Below are 24,540 nucleotides of genomic sequence, written 5' to 3'. Positions count from 1 at the left end.
AATACATTTTACTTTTGGAATTCTTATTAAAAAAATATATAATATTTACATTATCAGATAATAATTACCTTTCTTTGAATCCACACATACAATGTGTGGATTGTGTATGTATGGAGATTGTTTTTTTTTTTTTGCTGCCGGAGGTGTCCTGATTATTTATAATGCATGTCACAGGGGGTCATTCAATATTTTTGGTCAATTATAAATTATTTTAAGTTGTACTGGATTAATTTACAGAACCCGCCTTTATTTCAGGTCAGGTTTGTTTTTATTTTTGCAACTCTACAGTGTGATACTTTCCTTTACAATTTTTCATCCATATAATGCCTTTGAAGCGGTTGAGTTTGGTTTCTTGAAAGGAGCACTGTGTACTCACATCACACCGTTTTGTTGGTTATCTGTTAGCTGGCTGAACAGCCACCACAAGTATAGAAATGCCACTTCTGATGCTAAAAGTAAACAAGACATCTTTGACCTTCTCGCACAGCTACTTGCTAAGAAGAAATCTTTTCTCTTTCTATGACTTTTTTTTTCTTTCACTGAACAGCTCTGTTCTGTGTGAACTATTTGGTGACAGTTAATTGTGTCATAAAAATTTAATGTCAATTTGGTAAAATTACCTGCTCTTGTCCTTTTCTAAAGTCAAAGTGACGTTAAGGATGTTAAAACACCACAAATACACCTCTATGATGTCTGCTTGTCTACATCTACAAAGTTTTTATAAGCATAGTCCTCACAGCAGTGCAGTAAATTCCAATTTTAACAGTTGCAACTTTGCCATTTGCGTCAAGCATAGGTAAAATCATTTGCTGGGTCAAATTGGGTCTGTGTCAGCTGCACTAACATTTTGACAAGGAAGTGATAAGAAAACATGCTAACAGAAAATGCTAAAATGGCCCATTTACTTTTTGCGTTCTGATCGTAATATTGACTGTTAATCAAACATCAAGGATTGCAGTGTAACACTCAAGCTTTTTTACAGAGACTTCCTCTCGAATAAACGCCTTTCTCCAAATAATAACTATATGTTCTGCATCTGGCCACTATATTTGAATTAATTAAATGTTTCCCAAAAACTTGACCATGACCTGAGCCTACTGTGCAGGCGTACCAAATAATGTGACTGGCGGTTGCAAATGATTCTTAATTATATCACGTCCAAAATGGTGATGAACGCGTCAAGACATTGTTTAATAAACAAATTCAGCTTAACATACTACGGCAAAAAGATGCCGAAACGTATCTTATTCAACCAAATTTTTTCTCATATTTCTAAATGCAGCCTGAATCTGCCCTCGCAAGGATCCTGCTGCTTTTTTGGCATGAGAACTAACCACATTTATGTGCCTGTAAGCACTGAACAAAACAGCGAGCTTAACTACATGACTAACCCGTAAAGTGAATGATCCGGATCAGGAGCATTGACTGTATTTCCTACACAGCTTATGCTGGTCAATGTCATAGAAGAGCTGGAGCCAATGCCAGCTAGGTCGACCACTACGTATGTGAAATGGTGTGCGAGCGGGTTTCTTGTGATGGAATTCATTACTGGATGTATGACTGTCTAACATTGATTTTCACAGTGAGAACCCGCTAATAGCTAAAACGTGGAGTGTGTAGCGTTTTTTTTCTTCTCTCTCTCCCCCTAAGGTGCGTATTTCACACCAGTGCTGATCCAGGTCATTTTTTGTAAGTCATGTACGTTGTCTCGTTTGAAAGATCGCCCAACAAACCGTCTAATTTCATCCAATCCATTTCAGTTCCCTCATGTTGCCAAAGTCTCATTAAGGCTCTTTCACAGTCTCTTATTGCTCTATCGATTTCCATTGATGTCTTTTGGAGGATGGCATCTTCATATAAGTAAAACTTTGTACAAAGAGGTCGGGAAGGCCGTGTGCCACATTTGTTTTCTGCAGTTTTGTGGTCACGTTTGATGTGCTTTTGGAATATGTTCAGAACTGTGCATAAGTTTTAGGCCATATGTAGCTTTGTTGCTCTGTTAATTACAGTTTTCACAGCAGTCATTTTTCTCATACTCACGGTAAAAAGACGGCAGATTTTGCTTGTGTCTCAGAAGACCGTTAGAATCTGGATGAAAGTGACGCTACAGGAATGTATTGTTTATTTATTCAAGATAGCTTCAATAGAGCAGTCCAGACTACAGAATTGTAACGGCACCTTCTTTAAATCGGCAAGGAAGTAGCCTGTTAACTAAACAGGATATGCCACCAGCGTAGGTCTGCGCGCTACTTAGAGACATTCTAGTTACATTATGGTCTGTCTGTGTGATATGTTACAAGCTACTGAGACGCCATGTGACTGAAAAAATAACCTTTGTTGTTAACTGTGTGATAACTTGGGGTTGTGTATTTGGGGCTGACAAAAAAAGGCTTTACTCCTTTGCTGTACAGTGCTGCAAAACCAAACTTGAGGGTGTCCCTTCATTGTCGTTTCGGTCCATTATCATTGTTCAACTGAAACGACGACCAAGCAAGATGGAGTAACCGTTTCTGTTTTTTTGTGTCTGCGTCCAGCTTTGAGGGACAACAGAATCGAGCTGATACGTGCTTCGTGGTCGGAGTTGACCATCAGCATCCATGATGTCACCCTGTCAGATGAGGGGATGTACACCTGTTCTCTTTTCACCATGCCCGTCAAAACAGCCAAAGCCTACCTGACAGTCCTGGGTGAGTTACGATTCTTTCGGAGTTGTATGTCTCGACATTTTTCTTCTTTGTACTATTTCGATACTAGCTCGGTGACAGATTTTTTTGTAGAAGGAAAAAATACAGGTGTATTCTGTGGATATTTTTCACAAACAAGATATTTTGCAGTAAATATAAATTATACATTCATTATATTTAAAACCAAACGTATTTATACACTAGCATAACCTGGAAGTTGTACAAAATAAAATTTGCAAGTTTACTGCCTGGTTATGTTAAAGATAATATAAACTTTTTTTGGGGTAATATAGAAAATTATTAAAATCCCTGGTTCTATGGAGCAATGTTAATCTTGTGCACGAAATTAAATAATCCTGCTAACATTTTGCATAATCTAGAGTCGAGATGGGTGAAGTTTGGTGTACAGGTCACCAAGACCCAAACCATCCTGTAGTTTGGCCAACTGAACAATTACATTATCAAGAGTTGTGCAACAGTTGTTGCATGATGTTTTTTTTCCTATTGTATATTGAATCCATTTTATTTATCTTTTATTCATTCAATAAATGCCTGAATTATTGTCCATCCATCCATCCATTATCTTAACCGCTTCTCCCCACTAGGGTTGGGGGGGGGGGGTGCTGGAGCCTATCCCAGCTATCTTCGGGCAGTAGGCGGGAGACACCCTGAACTGGTTGCCAGCCAATTGCAGGGCACACAGAGACGAACAACCATCCGCGCTCACACTCATACCTAGGGGCAATTTAGAGTGTTCAATCGGCCTGCCATGCATGTTTTTGGAATGTGGGAGGAAACCGGAGTACCCGGAGGAAACCCACGCAGGCACGGGGAGAACATGCAAATTCCACACAGGAAGGCCGGAGCTGGGATTGAACCCACGACCGATGCTGTCTCTCACTGTGAGGCCATCGTGCTAACCAGTCGGGCCACCGTGCCGCCCTGAATTATTGTTTGTAACATGAAAAATAGAAAAATTTTACAATAGTAAACAATTTACCCAGCCTGTAGATGTGTTTCTATTTAATAATTGGTTAATAACAACTATATAACTAAACCTAACAAAAGAGTTTTCTTGTTTTTAGTCCCACTCAATTTCTTAAATTGTTGTTGAATCAGGCTTCTAAGCCCTTGTTCTCCTCCAAACATTCTAGACAAATAATTACCAGCTCTTGCAAGTTATCACAAAACATGAAAGCAAAGACAATGTTTGCCAGTGCAACCAACCATAACTTCCGTCAATTAAACCGGAAAATGAAATGAATGGTATTCACCATGACATGCAAATAAGTATTATTCAATAGGTGTTGATTGGCAGGTTGGTGCAAATGCATGACGCTACAAAATGTTACGTTTGTTTAGAAAGATTCAAGTTCCAAACTAAATGCCTTGTAATGACTGAAACCGTTTGTTTGGCTTTGACACTTCCTGTCTGTGTTTGTTTTTCTCATAGGAAGAACACATTTGCTATGCTTAAATATAGGATGCCACTTTCCCCTAACACCCCCCCCCACACACACACACACACCACGCCATTTTACTAATGTTTGTGATCATCGTCCGGCACAAACATTGTCTCATTTCTCGCCACTCGCATTATTATCTCGCCAATTAGTTTTTGCTAATGTTAATAGATGTGCTCGTGCACTCCAGGCCCATTAGCTGTCTCTCTTTGTTAACAAGCATTCCGAGAATTACAGAAATTAAATGGGATTGCTCAGTGGGGATACAGAAAAAATGTTTTTTTTTTGCAACGCTGAACAATAGTTAATGGTGCACACCAATGTTTTAGGACAGGGGGCGGATGAAAAACACCACTTAAAATTACTGAGACCAGGCTAAACACGAGATAGCTCAATATGGTTTAAAGTGGTGATTTACTTCCCAATTTTAGTGTCTGAAATAACATTCACGTTTGATGATGTGTGTATGCTAATATCAAAGTTACGTTCCTCCGATTTCACCTTTGCCGAACGTGACAAAGGTGTCAATCAAATACAAGGCCTCTCGTTCACTAGGTATCATTCTATTGCACTTGCTTCTGTTTTGACCTTCAAGGCGGCAGTGTGACGCACGCATGCAGATAATACACAGAGTTAATGAAAAGACACAAAAGAGAAAATGGTGCAGTAATTAAACTCCTTATTTGTAGAGTTGAACAAAAATATGGGCGGTGAGATTTGAGAATATCGTCTTTCTCCATATATGGATGTGGTGTTCGAATCTTCGTTAATGATTTCGTGACATGGATGCTATTTATTAGCCTGTTTGCATTATGTGTTAGAAATGAGATTATTTATTAATTATGCATTTGGTTGTATGTACCATATGAAATTCTCTTTATTTTGTCTTTAATGTAAACGTCAACGGGGAGTGTTTATAAACAGCTCAAAAGTGCAGCGTACGTTTACACTTTTTTAGGAGCTTTTTGCTTGCTGTCAGACTGTATACCACACTCTAAGGGAAGTATAGTATAATATGTGACAGTTCGGTATCGGGTGTCATAGTATCGGAGCAATGGTTACAGTTGTACAACAGCGGTGCAATCTTCATTGGAACTAAGCATGCAATCAAATATTTCACATGTTCAACAAGTCCTAGCAAGTCAGTAGAACCACTAAGACTCATTACTCTTGAAAATTATAATCTTTTACACGGTCAAATCTCCATCAACGTACTGTACAGTCCTGCAAAATTAAAGTTTTATATTGGCTTCTTCGTCCCAAATAGTGACGCTGATGCACTTCTCACATTCTTCTTATAACATCCTTTACCGAAGACAGTAGTAATGTTTAAAGGTTTATTTTACCCAGATATTGGTGGAATTCCAAACTGTCTCATTTGACTCATGTTCCACTTCATTGTAGGTAAGAAGTAAATACCAGAAGAAAGTATCACAAATCAAAGAGCAACTCTCAGGGACCTTTAAGAAGCCTATAGACGGGGAGATGAGACAGGCAAGGCCAGACTGAGTCAATGTCACCGACTGACACCGCTTTCAGTCTCTCTGCTTCGGGCTGACAAAGGCACTCAAAGCAGTCATTACAGCGGAGCGTAGGAAGGAATATATTAACTACTGGTGGAACTGAAAATTAAAAAATATTTATCAAATGCAGCATGATTATAAAAATATATAATTATAATACAAAGTAATTGCAATCTTATAGTCATTAAGTTGATTAATATTTTAAGGAACTTGTCCTCATTTGGGTCATAATTGAGAGGCAGTCCATTTTATACGACTGGTTGAGAAGTGGCCGGCACGGTGGCCCGACTGGTTAGCACAATGGCCTCGCAATGCTGAGGTCGTGGGTTCGATTCCGAGTCCGGCCATCCTGTGAGGAGTTTGCATGTTCTCCCCGTGCCTGTGCGGATTTTCTCCGGGCACTCCGGTTTCCTCCCACATTCCAAAAAATATTTGTTCGTCTCCGTGTGCCCTGCGATTGACTGGCAAGCTGTTCAGGGTGGACCCCGCCTACTACCCGAAGATAGCTGGTATAGGCTCCGGCACCCCCTGCAACCCTTGTGAGGACCAGCGGTACAGATAAGGGATGGATGGATGGTTGAGAAGCAGTGACTGGTTGCTGGTCAGTCACAAGGCACATAAAATGTCATTCTGTTTTTGTTTTGTTTTCCTATCATATATACTACTCCATAGTACTCAACTCAGATCTGTAATCCAACTTCATTTGAACAGCGTGATGCATTCCACTTCCTCACAAGTGTGCTTGTTTCAAGCTGAAGCTGTTTATTGTCATTCCCAGTTTAAGTTTACTGGAAAAAATGTCATGTTAAAAAAAAAATGATTCAACATTGTGAATTTAAACACTTTCAACCAAATCAAACGTCTGCTAGCTCAATGCTAATATATAATGTGAAACGCAAATGATATCAAATTAGCATAGATGCAAAGGTACTCATAAAACTTTAGCTGTAGCTGCTACTTTTACGCACACAGAAGAGCAACCAATATAAATAGAGCATATATAACAATACTCAAAGGTATTTATTATCTATGTTCTGTTGGAACGACGAATAAAATGGCAAAATGTGATACTTACACTGAAGGCACCTAGCTCTAAAATTTACACTTGCCTGTATACTGTAAAAACAAATTAAAACAAAAACAACAGTATAAAAATCCGGAAAAAAAAATATTTCTTGGTCATCAGGGCATCCACATGCATTTTAACAATGCCTGATGTCGGCACTCTTTCCCCAGTTAGCCGCACACACTGCTCTTCAGCGTTGACACTTGTACTGACCACTCAGTCCCAAAAAACAAACCAGACTTTATGTTCAGTATCTCAAGGCATATTTGTGTTTATTCCTTCATGAGGTTAGAGCGTTGTGTATGACTTCATCTCCATCCTTCAGGCGTGCCGGAGAAACCCGAGATCGAAGGCCTGATGAAGCCCGCCTTAGAGGGCGATCACATCACGCTGACCTGCATGACTCATGGCAGCAAACCTGCTGCCGACTTGCGCTGGTTCAGAAATGAAAAGGAGGTCAAAGGTAGGCAACTTTTCTTGCAGCTACATGTCCAGCCATCTCAATTTTATTTATTTTTTTCATTTGAGAGCATTTTATACTGCTGGAGTACATCAACATTCATTGAGAGTGATTCATTTGTTCACATTCCATGAAAACAGTTGAAGTGGGCGGGGTGTTTATGAAACTTTAAAAAGGTTTCCATTTAATTCTTCAAAATCAAGTCCTTGAGCCTTTATAGTTGCATGTTCTCCTTTAAGCATGTTAAAAATGTGACATAAACAATTTTCTTTGGAAATTAATTCTGACGAATTGCAATTGGTGTTTTGCATTACAGCAGAATTGAGAACGAAATAAATAGAACCACCAATGCTCATTCAGTGGTGTTTAAAGCATGTGGGTAAAATAAATAAATTTTAAAAAAGAGGACTCCTATATTGCTATTTTCTACCTATTGTGGCTAGTCTTGAATTTTCTTTTTTGTCAAAAATCGCATGTTAAAGCTTGCAAAATTTCACAAAAAACAAAAAAATGTAGCAATATACTGTGACTATTAGTGCATCAAATGGTGCACATAAAACATCCAGCTGAGTTTAAGCAGCTTCTCTATTAGTGTTTTTATAACTTAACCCTTCAGACCGATTAAATTATTACTGTTGTCGACATCATTCATTCAGTAAAAAGAAGACAAACTGTTGATGTACTTTTTTATCCGGCAGAGAATTGTTGATATTTTATTATACTTAATTCATTTTCAATATGCATTACTGCGAAACCTCACTTTCCTGTGCTGAATTGTCATTTGAACATGCAAGCATAGTGCAATAATGTTAAAAATATAATGTTCTTTATGTTTGCATACAGTCAACCCCCTGTGTGACGCATTGGAAATAAACTGTCGTTATGTGGACTCAAGTAAACTTTATAGCATCTCAGGTGCACTTTGTTCGGGGAGGCTTTATGGCAGCTCAGGCCGCTTCATGGGGGGCTGGATATTAGATTGTATTTTGTCATACAATCAAACCAGTTATGTAATCTTGTGGTCTTCAAAATAGAAGAAAATCAGAAATTGTTTTAAGTAAACTAGCTAACTTTAAAAAAAAAAAGTATTGTATTGTATGATAAGTAAAAAAATCTAGAGAATGGAAGCGCAACGTGTTCCTCTTTGTTTAAGCACGTTATTATTGTTATTTTCCACCACTTGTGGCCTCTCAGTCGAAATAACATCTTGACAAAGCAGCGGGCGATCATGGGAGTTATTGTCCTGATTTCTAGCTCTATTGCGACAGAGAAAACAATATGAGTATGTATATGAAGTGCTGAGCTGGAGTATTTGAGTTGGATGGAGTCTCTATCGAAATGGCTTTTATCGTCCCTCGTAACAGCACTTTGGTTGCAGTGTTCAGTGGCTACAGCAGATGTCACTTCTTATCAGACTCAAGTATAGATGTACGTCAGGCAAACCCTCGAGAGGGTTCGCCCCGTTTTTCCACCATGTCAAAACAATGCCACCGCACGTTGTAGACTATAAAGCCGTTTATAGTCGGTTGCCACGGGAGATCTTTGTCTCCCCGCCGCTGTCTGCCACTTCAGTGTTCCTTCCCCCCCTCCAGCTTAGGCTTAGCCTGCCATCTCGACCGCGGGCGTCCCAGGGTTCAGATAAGCAAGGATCAATGTTGGCTTCAAGCAAACGTCATCGTACATTTCCATTTAATTAAACAGTATGGAAACATCCACATGTCTTGGAAAGCACACTGTCTAAAGCATTTGATCTTGATACCTTATTTATTTATTTATTTATTTTAAATAAATCCTCGGTAGGGTGGCACGGGTGGCGACTGGTTAGCGCAACGGCCTCCCAATACGGACGTCGTGTGTTCGATTCCGGCTCCGGCCTTCCTGTGTGGAGTTTGTATGTTCTCCCCGTGCCTGCGTGGGTTTCCTCCGGGTGCTCTGGTTTCCTCCCACATTCCAAAAGCATGCATAGCAGGTTGATTGGACACTCTAAATTGCCCCTAGGTATGGGTGTGAGCACGCATGGTTGTTTGTCTCCGTGTGACCTATGATTGGCTGGCAACCAGTTCAGGGTTTACCCCGCCTACTTCCGGAAGACAGCTGGGATAGGCACCAGCACCCCCTGCGACCCTTGCGTGGACAAGAGATCATTTCTGTTACAATGCGTGTTGCATTTGTCATAGGAAAAGGCCAGTGTGTATTTGAGGGAGGCGTTTATTTGCCTTTGTTCGGTGATGCTCGAGCGAGTAATTACTTTATTAGCGGGTCAGCCACGGTTTGAGGAAATTTTGCATTCACACTTCTTATGTCCCCTGTTACTGATTGTCACAAAAGAACCACTCCCAATAAAACAAATGGAAACACACCCAGAACAAAATGTTCTCATATTACCACTCAACGTTAATAAATGTAGATACACTCTCTGAAATGCTTCACAAAGAAGGTCAGATGCTATAATCTATTTGTGTAATGTCGCGTGAGAGCATCTTTCATCTTCTATCTTCTTCCAACTCTTTTGTATTAATATATTCTATTTTGTGACAACCGCTGGCCGTCTCTGTGCGAATGTGTTGTGTGCTGCTTTACGAGCCCCACCAAAATACTTTTCAAAGCTTTCAAAACAGGAGGCAGTTTTCATTAAAAGCACAAAAACAGGAGCATCAGTATCATGTAGCCCTTTTCTCCTGGTAAAAGAAATTGCGCACCCCCGCCAGAAAGCACCTTGAGACTTCATACAAACGTCAGATTAGAAGATTGCTGTCAGCTCCACTATTGCACTCGTCAAGAATTTCGATCGGGTGATGTTTCAGCCCTCGTTGGGCTTAAGCTGCAACAGCTCAGCCCGCTATCTGGCAGCGGGGCATCCCGAGGTCCAGATAAGCCGGCAGATAGGATCAAATCAATGCTTGTTTTTCCGCACAGTTTTAAGCAAACATCACTGCATACGTATTTCCTTTTAATGACTTGTGCTCCGGAGATGATATTGACTCTGTGTGGTTTCCTTTTCACTTATTGTGCAGCCTCTAAAATGTAATGCTTGTTACACAAATTGAAGTTAACCAAATTTTAAAGAGGCACAAACCTTCAAAACAACTTCAGCATGTCAAGCATTTAATTTGAAAGGAATCTGATGAGTTACTCTGGATGTGTTTGGATTTTTCTATGGCTTTTTCTGGTTTCCTTTTCAATTCCCAAAATATTTGATTTGTCATGCAATTGTTGACTGAGTTGTGTATATGTAATTGCTTCTTATTTATTTATTTATTCATTTAATTATTTATTTTTGTGGCATGGCAGAATCACTGAAAAGAGAAGAATATTCAAACAGAAAATTCTTCAGGTCAGGTCAAGGTTCAACTGCACCTCAGCGTGGAACAACAATCTTTTGAGAACTTAAATGTTCATATTGTAGATAGAGAAGATAGATGGCTTGAAAGAGCGGTGAATAGTCCATGTCAAGGTTGTTAAACCATTTCTAAACATTGAGGTGATTCCATTCTAATTATTATTTTTAGTTGTCATGTCAGTGAATCACTTTGGACCGGGCCTCAGCAGGCGGCACAGATGAAAGAAGAAAAAAACGATTGCAGTAATTACGGTTTAATTATTTTTCGAGGCTGTAATATATTGTAACATCTTCCAAGGATACGACGTCAGATGCCAACAACTGAGCAACAACCATTTTTAGTCAAGGGTCTCATGAAACTTCCTCTCTTCCTCTCTGTCCACTAGCTTCTCCCACTCGCACATCCGTCCCATCCCGCCAGTCGCGTGATGCTTTCAGAAAAATCAAAAATAACATCGCTCACCTAAAGACAACCGTTTACTGTAACAACACCCTCCCCAATTTGATACAATGTTTTATTTTGAAAAGTGACTGGCTTTACGCCGTTACATCGGATGCTTGATGCCGCATGTCAAGATGCTAATTGTCTCGGTGGCATGATGCTAATATTAAACCGACAAGCTAGCAAAATAGGTAAAAAACAGGGAACAGATGAAGTCCGCTCTGCACAAAAAGCGGTGTGGACGTCCTCCTCCCTAATCACCCGCTTGTAAAATATTACAAATAAAAAATAAAAAAATGTCCAAGTTACACCGTAGTCTCAAAAATATGCAATGAGTCACTACAAACTCACCGTATTTTTTTCTGCACAGCGGAATAAAACATTGATTTCAAGATTTGTTGCTTTCCCTGCAAACATATTTGTTTTAAGTGTCGCCGCATGAGAGTTGTCTTGAGCTTCCCAATGTTGCGTCTTTGCCATACCATGAATGCTCTTCTACAGCTAATAGTTCCCGCATCTAAACAAGTTTGAATTATTTATCGTACACTGACAGTCAAGCTGGCCTGACATTGAAAGAGCTAGTAACACAAGTGCATATAAATTTCATTTAAATGTGAAATCTAAAACCAACAGAGCCAATAAGACGTGAGCTGATTATTCTTCGATTGAATGCTATGACCTTCAGCGAAACCACGTTGCAAAATACATAAACACGAAAGATAAGCGTCCACCTCATCAATGATTAATATACAGAGCAATGTATATCCTCGATGCATATTTGTGCCGTCAGGGTGTTCATCATGGTGACAAGTGGGGCGTGTTCACTGTGAGAAGTCAGCTGATGGCAGGAATATCGTAAATGACAATTCTGACATATTGTTGTGGGATCTTTGGGAATAGCTCCGATTATATTCGCAACGCAGCCAGCGGAGCAGTCCATCACCCATTGGCATTCATTTACTAGACAACCTACGCTAAGTGTGTGCCTTTGTGTGTGTGTGTGTGTCCATGAACACAATAGACAGATTGAGCAGATAGCCTGCTTGTGAAGTTTGTGTGTGGTGGCACAAAATCCAATATTCTGATTTCTCCCCTTTCTTTGTCCCTTCAGTCCCCAACAAGTAATGATATATTTCTATCTGTTATACACCAACACCTAGGGAGACCTGTGCCAGTACCAGTGCAATGTAGCACTTGTTTACACACCCGTGAACTGGGGTGGTGATGGGGTGGGTGCATGAAATGAATATTTATTCCAAATAGGGGTGGCTATGTTGGCAATCGGATGAGTATTATCATACTGTGTGACCTGAACAGTGGAGGTTATTGCTTGGTGGTGATATGTGATAGCTCTATTCCTAAGGGGGCTTGGAGGAGAAAAACAGATTTCATTTCAAACTGCTCGCAGTCACATAGTTGTTCTATTGTCAAAGTTGTTAGTCAAGGACAAAGTGCTGCTGTTGTTGCTGCATGCGGTTCTTTGCTCGCTTCTTCGGGACACTTGGCAGGCGAAGGGCTCAGTAATGACTGCGTACCCTTTAGAAATAGTCCCAACTCGTTATTTGTCCTTGAGCAGGTAGTTAGGTAGTCATTATTTTAGGAGTTGTTGAGGATTCTCTTGTCAATGAGGACTATAGACGGTTAGTGACGTAATTTGGTAACTTTTTCAAGATTCAAAAGTTAAAAAAAAAAAAAAAAGAATGGTTTTCATCAGTATTGCACTTCTCAGTCTCTGGACTACATTCATAGAAGCAAGAACCCACAGAGTGAGTTAGAGTGGATCAATGACCATTAAAGATGTAATTCCGAGATGGCTCTTGCAAGCCACTCTGGCATGAATAAAAGATGCATACACACAAAAGTGTTCATTCCACTTGTAAATCAAAGTGCTTTACTATTTGTACAGTACATTAATTGAAATCAAGGCAGCGGTAAAACTTGAGTTTAGCGCTGTTTTACTAAATTAACCAGCAACTTTCGGCTTGCGTCATTTTAATTACAGGAACTGCGTTTTGTTCAGAAGTTGGGTGTCAATGCTAAAGGGGGTAAATTACAATGCAGGTTATTACCTCACAGCGTATCGCTGCAATTTGCGGATACAATGCAAATATTCCCATTTGGGGGGTTTCGTCTGACACAGAATCACATCTGAGAAATACCATGCTATGGCTGTCACTTTATTGTTTTTCTGTCTGTCATCTCATCATTGAGCTTCTTGCTGGAAAATGTCCAATATTCCAAACTGAGAAGTATTTTAGTGAAATTTAATCAAACAAGATAAAAGGATCTCTTAGCATTTTAATCGACGGACGCTCTGAGGCCCAACAAAATCCATTCTAGATGCTCCTTGACATTTTAACTTATTTTTACAAGGCTCAATATGTTGCCAGTTTAATGACTTTTTTTTTAACTGTACAGGCAAGTGTTAAGTAATATTTCAACTTTTTTAACTGTCATTCAAGTAAAAAAAAAAAAAAAAAAAAACACGCACATGACAATGAGAAATGCCCATATTGAGACGGCACCAAGCTGAAATGACAGACTGCGCAGCCAATAGGAGACTTGAATAGGAAATGACATGGAGGAAATAAGAATGAATGCGGTGTCCCAATGACTTTGGCCTTAGGGGCACAAGACAAATGACGTACTGAGCCGTCACGTGGTAAAGAACGTGCAGCTATGGATGCAGAGCTCTGCCGTGTTGAATATACCAGGTTGTTTGAAAGTGGAAAAATGATTGATTTGAGCTTTTTTAACATTGTCAATGTTATCTTAAAAAATGTGTTGTTGCATAGCCTCAGGTTTATTACTATAGGCAAAACCAGGGATTTCCTTCATAACTACTTCACGTCCAAACCAGTGGGAAAAGTCACCAGTCCTACAACCTGTTTGGTAGCTTAGCAACCGGTGCACAAGCAAAACACGCTTGCAGTGTGAGAAGGGCTGTAATTCAGACAGAAATAATTCCTGTCACTGAACTGAGTTTAATTCACACTAATATTCAGCTTTGTTCACCAACCAGCCAGAGCATTATAGACAAGGTAGCTTTACGTATGAAGCGCATTTCATACGCAAGTTAACTAACTATGCTTTGCATGATTAAAAAGTACAACATTTAAAAGCATTTCAGAGTAAAGATGGTAAAGACATTAAAAAAGTCCCTTTATTAAGAAAAAAAAATTACTAAAACAACAGTAATTTTATTAATGTGGTTATACTTTGCAGTGGTGAGCAACTACAATACACGATATTCATAGCTGTTTGTAAGTCTCTTAAAAAATGTGCATTATCATATTTGTCTGTCTGAATTGTTGTTACAGCTCTTATATTAGATATGATTATATCATGGTGGTATACGTGGCCATAATGTTGTGGCTGGTCAGTATGTACTGCATACTGCAGTGCTGGCAGTGTTGGTGTGTGACACTCCCAACTGAATGACAAAATGTCCGAAGAACAGGAGATGAGGCCGTGACACCCCCGGTCTCAGGCCATTAGGATCAACACAGTGGAGGTGGACAGCCTGCCAAGGTGCCGACACCCACCGGACTCACAGGTCTCTTTTTGAACACCCTCCTCTTCATGAAGACACTTCTCGGCCAGTGAACGCTTGGGGACTTGTGTCAGAGAGGACATTGTGATTTACACCTGCCAAGTGCTGATAGAAGTGTCTTACTTTTAAGAGTGTTCCCTCGACCGTGGTCGAATGTCAGTGAAAAAAGAACCAGGCATGTAAGACCAGTCAGGGGACATGTCCCAACATCCAAAGCGAGTTCATTGTGACATGCAAAATGAAAAAGGGATACTTGATTGACGTTAACATTGGCGCTAAGAAATAGGTTTGCATTTAAAATGACATCAGCACATCGCTACTCGTGTCCACATCAACCTGTGAAAGTATAAAAGCGTTCTGCACAATAGTTTGGATTTATTGGCATCTAACATGAGCTCATGTGATCACTTCCACAAAATCAAAAAATACCTCTCTTCTCCACGTACACAGGCTAAAGCGGACAAGCGTGACAATGTGCACACGAACCCCGGCTGGTTATATTTCGGACATTTAACAACGCTAAAGTCGTGTCAACTCTCAGGAGGCAGAGGGCGGCTAACAACAGGCAGCAGGCTAGCATGGCTCGTTATTAATCGTCCCTTACGCCCCCTTTCCTCCCTGGCTAACAGTAGGATAACGGCACGGCTAATTGCAATTATTTGCTTCATGGAATGGATATTTAGGAGGAGGGGGGCCATCATGCTCACTACCAGGAGGCATTTTTAATGTTGTAATGGCATTTTATTTTTTTGTCCAAAACGCATTGATAAAAATTCCAATACAAGCTAATCATTTTCCTGAAAAAAATGATATATGAATTGAGCTTATTGAAAAATGGACCATCCAAGCTAGATGATCCGTTTAACTCATCCTCATACCAGGATCAGTAAGTATCTTTTGTTGTCCTCCCATACAATGAATGGGCCATATAACATCCTAAACTTAATTCGTAAAATTACTACAAGAACATAGAGTGCAAGAACAAGATTTTGGAAAAAAATTTTAAAAATGCTTTAAAAGAGTCATCCTTGAGCCCCCCTGCTGCTACAATCAGCGGGCTGTTCGTGATGTTCCTCACCCATCTCAGTAGTCTTGGCACACATATCATGTCAGTTCCTTCACCGTTCTCGCTCCTTCTTTAAAAAGGCATGAAAAAAATCCTTTCCTCATAGTTCAGCAGGTGTTTGAGCCGTTTTTGGGCACCCGTCCTCAAAACTCCCACAAGTAGTGGGTTGCAGGAAATCACCACTGCCAAGCTTCAGCTAAAGGATGGGATGTGTATAGTTATGCAGAATAACGTAACGACTATAATTAAATATGTGTATAAAATGGACACATTTATTACCTTGTTAAATATACGATTCAGCGGGCTACAATCAGAAACTGTTTTTTTTTTATTTGAGTATTTAACAAGCAAAACAGATTTGTATTCAACTTTGTTTTTCACTGCTAATTCCTTTTCAATTTAAGTCTAACAAATTCATAAAGCTTACATGGTTTGGGGCTAATTAGCACAAACAAAGCAGCATGCTGTGAGAGAGATTCTGAGGCCCAAAAAAAAAAAAAAAATCCAGCAAGGAAGACCACAAGGTTGTAGTTATTTTCATCATCGGAACACATCAAGGCTATTAATTCGTAAATGAGAAAGGCAAACACAAACTCTCCTCCATTGGCCATAGAACTTTCTTTCAATAGAATGAAACATTTTTATTAGTGCCAAATCCAAACAGTCCTCCAGCCCTCCCATCAGTTCCATCTGCTGTGTATTACTGAATATGTGTTTACCAGTAGCACCTTATTCCCTTGGGTTCATGATGTTGGCAAATAGACTTGTTTTATTATTTGATCAATATCACGGTAACAGATTTACATTGAGACTTTATTTTGTTGGGAGGAAGAAGGGCTGGGGGATAAAATGTTATAAATCCTTCACTTCCTCAGTTACGGCTGTGAATTCAATTTTGGAGAAAAGTACAAGATCCTGACAGATAGGGATTTTTTTTTTGTTTTAATGTTTTCTCAATCCTGTTAAATTGGGCAGGGGTACCTTATGTTGTGACTAACTATTTTTCAAGTTCATCTTTACAGCGTTGTCCATCCGTTTTTGTTTTTTGTTTTTTTCCGTTTTTACCCACTTTCTGGATGGATGCTGCAAACACTGCAAAGCTGTCAGTCGTTCATCTCAAGTGGGAGGCGAGCTCATTGGCTTGGAATAGGGAAATGACGGAGCAGAATTGTTGATTGACGGGGCGGTTGAGAGAGAGAGAGCGGGAGAGGTGAGGCATTAGAGTCTGGTGGGATGATTTGGAAAGTGGAGCAGATGAGCACACAGTCGGGAAGCATGGGGAGAATAAACAGTCTCTTTAGGAGAAGCAAACAAAAGGTGGCCTGCACGAGGGAGACTGGTGCTCCCTTGCCTGTGCTGAGAATACACAAGTAGGACACATTTTTAAAAAAAGGGGAACAACAACAAATGAAGATAATAACCCTGAACAATGAAACTCAATCAACACTTCACCGGACACTACATTAGGTACGCAGTCTAATTTTATATGGTCATGTCAAGCCTTGTTCAAAGAAATAGTGGAGCTTTTGTGAGAGTTCCTGGTTGCATCGCATGTTGCCACTGTTAATCTTACCTCATGACAGAATCATAGTGTGGCGTGGGAGAGAGTTGAGAAAAAAAAAATCTATAAAAAAAAAAAATATCTGCTCCCTTTGACCCTGTCTCGTTGTTCATTCGCCCCTCGTCTACTCATTTCAAGAGTCGTGATTTGTTAAGTTCAGAGGCACTTTTCAGGTCTCAAAGGTGTCAAATGCACAATAGTTGTTTTTACCTTACGCATTGTTACTTATGGATGCATGTACAAACAAAACACATCTAGATATTTATTTAGGCCAACGAGCACTTGTTACGGGTCCCTCGTGATCTTGAAAGAGCAGTAGCGACAGAGATACTGGGAAGAGGCTAAAATATATGCGTCCCACCCAACACTTAAAGCTTACATGATGCCAAGTTACCCCAATGATCCCAAAAAAACACAATTATATCATTTCACATCTGACAACATTGCCCTTAAGAATAAACATCACAGCAAAAATATGTCCGTAACCGCCATTCCTTACCAACATGCAAACATTTGAAATCTCTCGGTCAAAATGTAACACTTCAACGACACTTCCTTGACACCAATTATTACTTCCCTATTGGCATTTTGTTATTGAAAAAGCACAAAAAATGCAAATAGCTGAGGGTAGAAAAAAGAAAATAATACATATGTACATTATTGTGCTTGTATTTTGTTCATTGTTTTAGCTGGATAGGAGGTGAAAACGTCTTTATGTATATTAAGCCTAAAGCCACATCTAAACATGATAGAATCTTTCTTGGATTAACATCTTATCACAGTTCCCCAATCAGCTCAATTTGACTTAGTCTAATTATTTTATACATTAACAGACGACTATGGATATCTTTCCTTCTGATAACATGTCAGTGCCCCTGCAGTGTGATTCCAGATCTGTGTGGTGTGATAAAGATGCTCGCGGTGTCGATGTCATCGCAGACCATGAAGCACAACATTTAGATGTGTTGCATTGCTGACACTGTTGTGCCGCTTTCGACGCAGGTGCCAAGGAGGTGAACGCCAGCGGGAAGACTTTCACGGTGCGCAGCTCGCTGCAGCTGCGTGTGGACAGACGTGACGACGGGGTGGCGTACACCTGCAGAGTGGACCACGAGGCGCTCTCGCAGGCGCCACAACAGACCACCGAAGTGCTGGAGGTCCACTGTGAGTATGAAAATATACGTTAGATGTGCACAGACTTTGTGCTTTGGGTAAATCCCTTTATTTGACGCAATACCTTTGTATGCGTTTGTCTTAGATGCTCCTCGGGTGCAGATCGTCCACTCTCTCACGGTCCCTCAGGAGGGTCAGTACCTAAAGCTGGACTGTGTGTCTCAAGGAAACCCTTCGTAAGTCATTATATTTCATAACGCAGTATTTGTGGGCAAAAGGAACAAGAGGAATTGACGGCCCCTTAAAATTGTGCACTGTTGATGTCTCCGGGAATCCTAGCGAGAATTATCATCAAATTGCCGTCAACTACCTTTTGAATATGAATATCAAAATTAATGTGTCGACAAAAGTATTGTGCAGCTATGGTTTGATTATAAAAAAAATGACTGGCAGAAGGCAGCTTTGGATCTTTTTTTGTCACAACAATGTTTAAGCTCCAAAAACATAGCGGATCCTTGAAAATATGTGACCGTTATAAGCAGCAGGTGATTCATCAAAATGTTCGTTACATTAAATCTACTACAAAGTGTGGCACAAAAGAGAGGAGAGATGACCGAGATTATTTACATTTAGAAGTAGAAGTGGTACACACACCCGCACACACACACACACACACACCCACACACACACCCACACACACGCTACTAAATACTACTACTACTTCTACTAAATAGCACGGAAATAGTTTGTCAAGTGTGTCAAAAGTAAAATTCCTACACTGCTGATTCATTGTGAATGCGTCATTGTGCTTTCAACCACACGTTTTAATTGTTGTTGTTGTTGGTATTTCATAGAAGAATAGGACATATTGTTTCAGATGTTTAAATCGTCAAATGATTAGCATCAAGGTGAAGTGTCTGTCTATATTTATCATGTTTCCTTCTCTTTCCAGGCCAGATCCTGTGATGTGGACTAAAGACGGCATGGAACTTTCGGACCTGGGCAGGGTGATTGTCGAGGGTAGGGAGCTGATATTCACGTCACTGAACAAGACGGACAACGGCACATACCGCTGCGAGGCCAGCAACCACCTCGGGACCAGCAGCGCTGAATATGTACTCTACGTGTACGGTGAGTCCTGCGGAAAAGGATCACGCAGGTGATACAGAATTATATGCTTTTTAAAGGGCGCTTTGGATTTTTGAGCCACATTCAACAAAGTAGTACAGTGCGTACAATTTAATCAAGTTTTCATGATGGAGTTTGAACCTGGATCAAATTTCATTCATTTGGCTTGATGTTTAAAAAGGGATTTATTTTTAAATGATATCAACCAGTGTCATAGAAGGAACGAATGGATAGCCAGCCAGGTTAACATAGACAACACATTCATTAGATGGCAGCTTCTCCAATAGAAATGCATAGAACATCCAACCAAAGGGTACTGTTTGCCGGAAATGGGACTAAAATGATCTTATGTATAAATAACGCAAGATATGTATAATAAGCAATAAAAGCAAGCTGCAAACTGAAGTGCTAGTGGTTTTAGAGCCTCCCGCTGTGCACATGGATCAGCAGTGTGAGTGATTAGTGGTAACATCGCTCACAGGGCCTCAGGTGGCACTAATACCACCAACGTCTTTCTTTAAATAAACCTGCGTCCCAGATCTTCCTCATGCATGCACATCGAGAGGGAGGAGCGAGAGGGTGTGTGTGTGTATGGAATTTAGTGCTGTGTTGTCAGTAATACCACCACGGAGGATAAGTCATTGCGAACAACGCCAGAGGAAGTGGAGGATGAAGTGAATCAGTGTCAGGGAAAACAGATAGCTCGTCCTCCCGTTTTCCTGTGTCTCCTCAGCCGTTTGTCTCTCCGAATTAAGTCTCTCTTCCTTTTGTTTGAGGACAGTTGTGTGTGTTTGTGTGTGAGTGAGATGAGGGGCAACAAGGCAGGAACAGAATTTCCCTAAGTGGAACAATAAATATTGCTTTATTATTACAACTCACACCCAGTGGGGTGTTTGTTTTTTGAAATGAGCATGATATTCAATATTCTTCGGCCAAATAATAGCAATATCTCATATGGTCCTGGCTGCCCGCGGTGGTTCCATAGTAATAAGCTAGCGAGGCTGTTCAATGATACAAGCAAGGTTGCAATCAATAGTTCATGAAGTGTCTGCTTCAGGTCGCGACGTGAATACTTTTGTTCTCGGCTTCATACTAAATCTTTGTTTGGTTGAAAGAAACAATGTATTGCTCTAAAAGTATGTTTGACACTGATGCATGAGATCACTAATTTTTATGCCAGATTGACTATTTTCTTGACTTTAGCCTTCAATTTTTAATGACATGTTGAGTTTGATGGTCTTATCGTGGATCGTAATCTCACAATAATTCATATATATATATATATATATACAGTGGAACCTCGGTTCTCAACCATAATCCGTTCCAGAACCCTGTTCGAAAAGCGATTTGTTCGAACACCGAAATCATTCCTTTGCTGCTTGCACTGACTTTCTTTGGAGGCATGATTAGGAGCTAAAACACTTCATACACCTATATAAAATGCGAGAGCAAAACGCAGCACGTCCGCACGCGACAACATTTGGTCACGAAGAGAGCGATCAACACCCGTACGCCGCTCAGCATCCCACCCTCGCGTTCGAACTCCGATTTTTGTTCGAACTACGAAGCAAAAATTTCTCTAATTTTTTGTTCGGACTCCGATTTGTTGGAACTGTGAGTCGTTCGAAAACCGAGGTTCCACTGTATATATATATATATATATATATAGATATAGATATATATATAGATAGATCTATATATATATATTTATATATTTCTCCAGTGTTCATCCAAACCAAAACAATGGGTGCCTGAAAGCAGTCAGGAGTTTTACATAGGGCACCAGCCTTAACAAATACATAATTGTATAATATATTAACTGTTGTGGTCGATGAGTCATTTGGTGACTTGCTTTAACTTAAAACTGTCCTAATGAGCTTAATTTCAGCCTCTCAACAGTAAATAACCTGTAATTTGTGTAGTCCACCATATAAGCAAAAATAATTATGTTTAATCAAAATATGCAAACAGCATTTTTGCTTTTTTTCTGACGGACGTTACGGGTCAAACCGGTTACTGAGGCATAATCAATTTATGTTTGTGCTTTTTCAGCACTGTCAATTTGAACTAATGCTATATTTTTGAGAAAGGTGATGCACATTAAAAATGTTTTGGTTTTTTTTGCACCCAATTAATAGGAAAAAAATAACCTCAGATGAATTAATTAAAAAAACTAACCGATTGTTGCAGCCGTAAATTATATTAAATAAAACAGGCATGGTTCATTTACTTGTCAAGCCTAAAATAAAACGTACCAGCTTCGTCCTCACATTTTACCAAGTATCGCTCCATATTTCTAGAGAGATTTAATGAGCATGTGTTATTCCAAGCAGGGCATTACTTGGAACGTAGCATACCTTAAAAATGTCACGGAAATGTAACAGCTTAATATAAGTGATGCCCTTAATGAATGTGATGTCTTAAACTGACAAACTCAACACAGCAGAGAAGTGCAGTTGAGGTTGAGGAGGGTCAAAGAGTCCACTGGAGATTCATGACTTGTTCTTTGAAAATGGCACCCACTTTGTTCCCACCATTCATTAGTGATTAGCACACCTTTTAGCCTTTTACAATTGCTGCCGTGATTCTTAGGAAATACCTTTTTAATGGTTCCTCTGCAGCAAGGAGACATTTTGACTCTGAGACATGCCGTCGAGCTGTTTTGTGATTCTCGCCCAGGCTGAAAAGTCACGGAGGCACCCAAGCCTTCCAGCATGCCCAATTAAAAAGCCTCCACAGCGCTATAAAAACCAGAGTGACACAAACAAGGTGGCGGTGTAACCTCATTAACTTTGTCAAACAATGTTTCACCACCAATCCCTTTTTCCCGTTAATATTTGGCCATCGCCTTGGATGAAAGGAATGTCTTTGAGCCGTGACTCGAAAGCAGCTGTTGTTGATTTTTTAATTGTTCTTTCAATTCTGCTTTCTTAAAGATGTAACTACTTTCTTAAGTTTATGAAAACAACAGTTTTTTTTCTTTTTTATATGTTTAAAGGTTACTACTTCCATCATTATTGTGGCATCGGACCGCTCCCGCTCACTAAATGTAGAAGTTATAAGAATAGATTCTAAGAAAAATGCCTGTAATGATCGCACCGCTTAGAAAGCTGATCGAACAGTCTTTGCATTAAAATGTACTTCATATTTGGTGATTTTACATTAATTCAATGATATTATTCAAGTAAATATCTGTTGCAAGCTTCACAAAAATAGTTGGAAAATGTGATTAATGACAGTTAATCACTGATATTTTTTGCGATTAAATTATTAAAAAATGTAATCGCTTGACAGCGCTTATATATTCCTCTACACACGCACACACTCACGCACACACATTTTACATTTTCTGGACTCAAGCAGTTCCTTGATTTAACCTGACGTTTAAACAACAAATGTGTGTGGTGTGATAAAAACATTAATCCTGATTGATCGTTTGGAAGTGGAAACTCAGAATGTTGAATATTTAATTGTGAAAATGCAAGAATGTGTTGATTACATGCTATTTATTCATGAAATTTGTACTGCTCCGGGCAGTCACCAAGTGGCCCTGGGCCACTGTAAATGTAGAACCCTTGATAAGATATTTTCCATTCATTATTTTATTGTGTTTCATTTTTTCAAAGTATTTGAATCGGTGATTCTCCCTTCTCGCAAAAATCAAATCACCACAAACCTAGTGACTTTGTGTGATGTTTTTTGAATACTTATGGAGATTCTGATACTCCCTCGAGAGCAGGAAATTTAAGTTAACTCATTCAAGCCTAGCTTGCCAATAGAGCTTACCCATTAAACATCTTATCTCCTATGGTTGCTAATAGAAACGTACTGGTAAAAGTGTCAGTTCCATGTGGTAAAAAAAGAAACCCCGACTAAACCCCCAGATGCTTTTTCTGCAGCACGTATCTGGTCGGCTAGAATTAGCCCTCCGGGCTATGTAAACATGCAGGACAAATGCAGCCGACAGAATCCACAGCATGTCTTTGGTGCTTCTTATTGAGAGATGCATCGGATTCATTTGTGGTCAAAATGTGAAGCACGTGAAGATGACCTCTTGAAAGAGAGAGGGCGCCTGTGTTTTGACGTCGGGTGATAAGGTCTATCGCGATGAGAACGCAGCATGAGAGGTCCATAATGGGATTTCGGGAGGGCATTTTTATACACTTGAAGTATGTTGGCATTTGCTTTGTTCTGCTTCATTGCTGAATACGTCATTATATGTTTTTTAACAATCATTTTTGTTTTCCCATTGCAATATCATGCCTTGCTGTAGACCAGCCGCTGTCCTATCTAATTTCTCCCATTTGTTTCAGTGCCATTATTGTTTTTCCTTTGTGAATGTTTGTATGTCTACCCCCCCACCAGAAGAACCCACCACCCTGCCTCCATCCACCACACCCCCCTTCCATACCATCCCCCCAGACTCCTCTGCTCTAGTAGGCACCCACGCTACAGACCCCACAGTCACTGGAAACCGAGGTACAGTACCAACACCTGCTTTCTTCCAACCTCCTCAGTATATTGTCTCATCTCACGCTTTTCTTTGATTAACACTCGCGTGCGCTATTGCCTCACACCTCTATGCATTTCTACCCCCTCCCCTTCAAGATGCTTCCTCTATCCTATTGTATTCAGTCCGAGTACAGCTGTTTAAAATCCAATGTCCCCTTGACATTCCTAAGTCTTCAGTAGTCCCGTGCCCTGAAAGCTCAAAGAAGTAAATGTCATGTCCGACTGCAAATGTCTGCCCCCCAGAGATGACTCATCGTGACTCCTAATGCCGTGCTCCATCCAGGAACCCTTCACACTTGAAAAGAACCTTTTTTTTTTCTTTTTTTAAAGTAGTAACTCAAACTTTTACATACTGCCGTTGATATACTCGATCATATTAAGTTGAATGAATTGTATTATGAAGAATGGGTTGTCATCTAAAAAAGAGAATTTGAGCTTTATTGGAGAGAACACTACATGCTGATGTCACCATTTTAGATATAGTGTCTGTCATTCCCACAAAAGTTGATGACATGAAGGGTATTAATTATAGATTTCAGCATTAATATTCGCTGGTGCTTGTCCTATGAAACCTCCACAATGGTGCACGTGTTCATTACATGTGGATGGAACCTCACAAATCTTTGCCA

General features: G+C 39.9%; 1 protein-coding gene across 3 annotated transcripts in view; it reads left to right on the top strand.

Moving 5' to 3' along the window:
• The window catches only part of LOC148319853 (cell adhesion molecule 2-like), a 200,527-nt gene that overhangs the window by 159,404 nt on the left and 16,583 nt on the right, over window positions 1-24,540 (top strand). For 2 of the 3 annotated variants that reach the window (XM_088279664.1, XM_088279663.1), the window contains 6 exons: window positions 2,535-2,687; window positions 7,062-7,199; window positions 18,161-18,322; window positions 18,417-18,507; window positions 19,224-19,402; window positions 23,765-23,878. In XM_088279664.1, coding sequence (XP_088135790.1) covers window positions 2,535-2,687; window positions 7,062-7,199; window positions 18,161-18,322; window positions 18,417-18,507; window positions 19,224-19,402; window positions 23,765-23,878 — 837 coding nt within the window. The remainder of the gene's footprint in view (window positions 1-2,534; window positions 2,688-7,061; window positions 7,200-18,160; window positions 18,323-18,416; window positions 18,508-19,223; window positions 19,403-23,764; window positions 23,879-24,540) is intronic. The other variant, XM_088279665.1, reaches the window with a different exon arrangement.

The sequence above is a fragment of the Idiotropiscis lumnitzeri genome, chromosome 17, assembly GCF_059441095.1.
Source record: "Idiotropiscis lumnitzeri isolate Australia: NSW breed Sydney's pygmy pipehorse chromosome 17, RoL_Ilum_1.0, whole genome shotgun sequence".
NCBI classification, from domain to species: domain Eukaryota; kingdom Metazoa; phylum Chordata; class Actinopteri; order Syngnathiformes; family Syngnathidae; genus Idiotropiscis; species Idiotropiscis lumnitzeri.
Note: the sequence above shows the minus strand (reverse complement) of the source record. Positions and strands in the feature narration are given on the sequence as shown.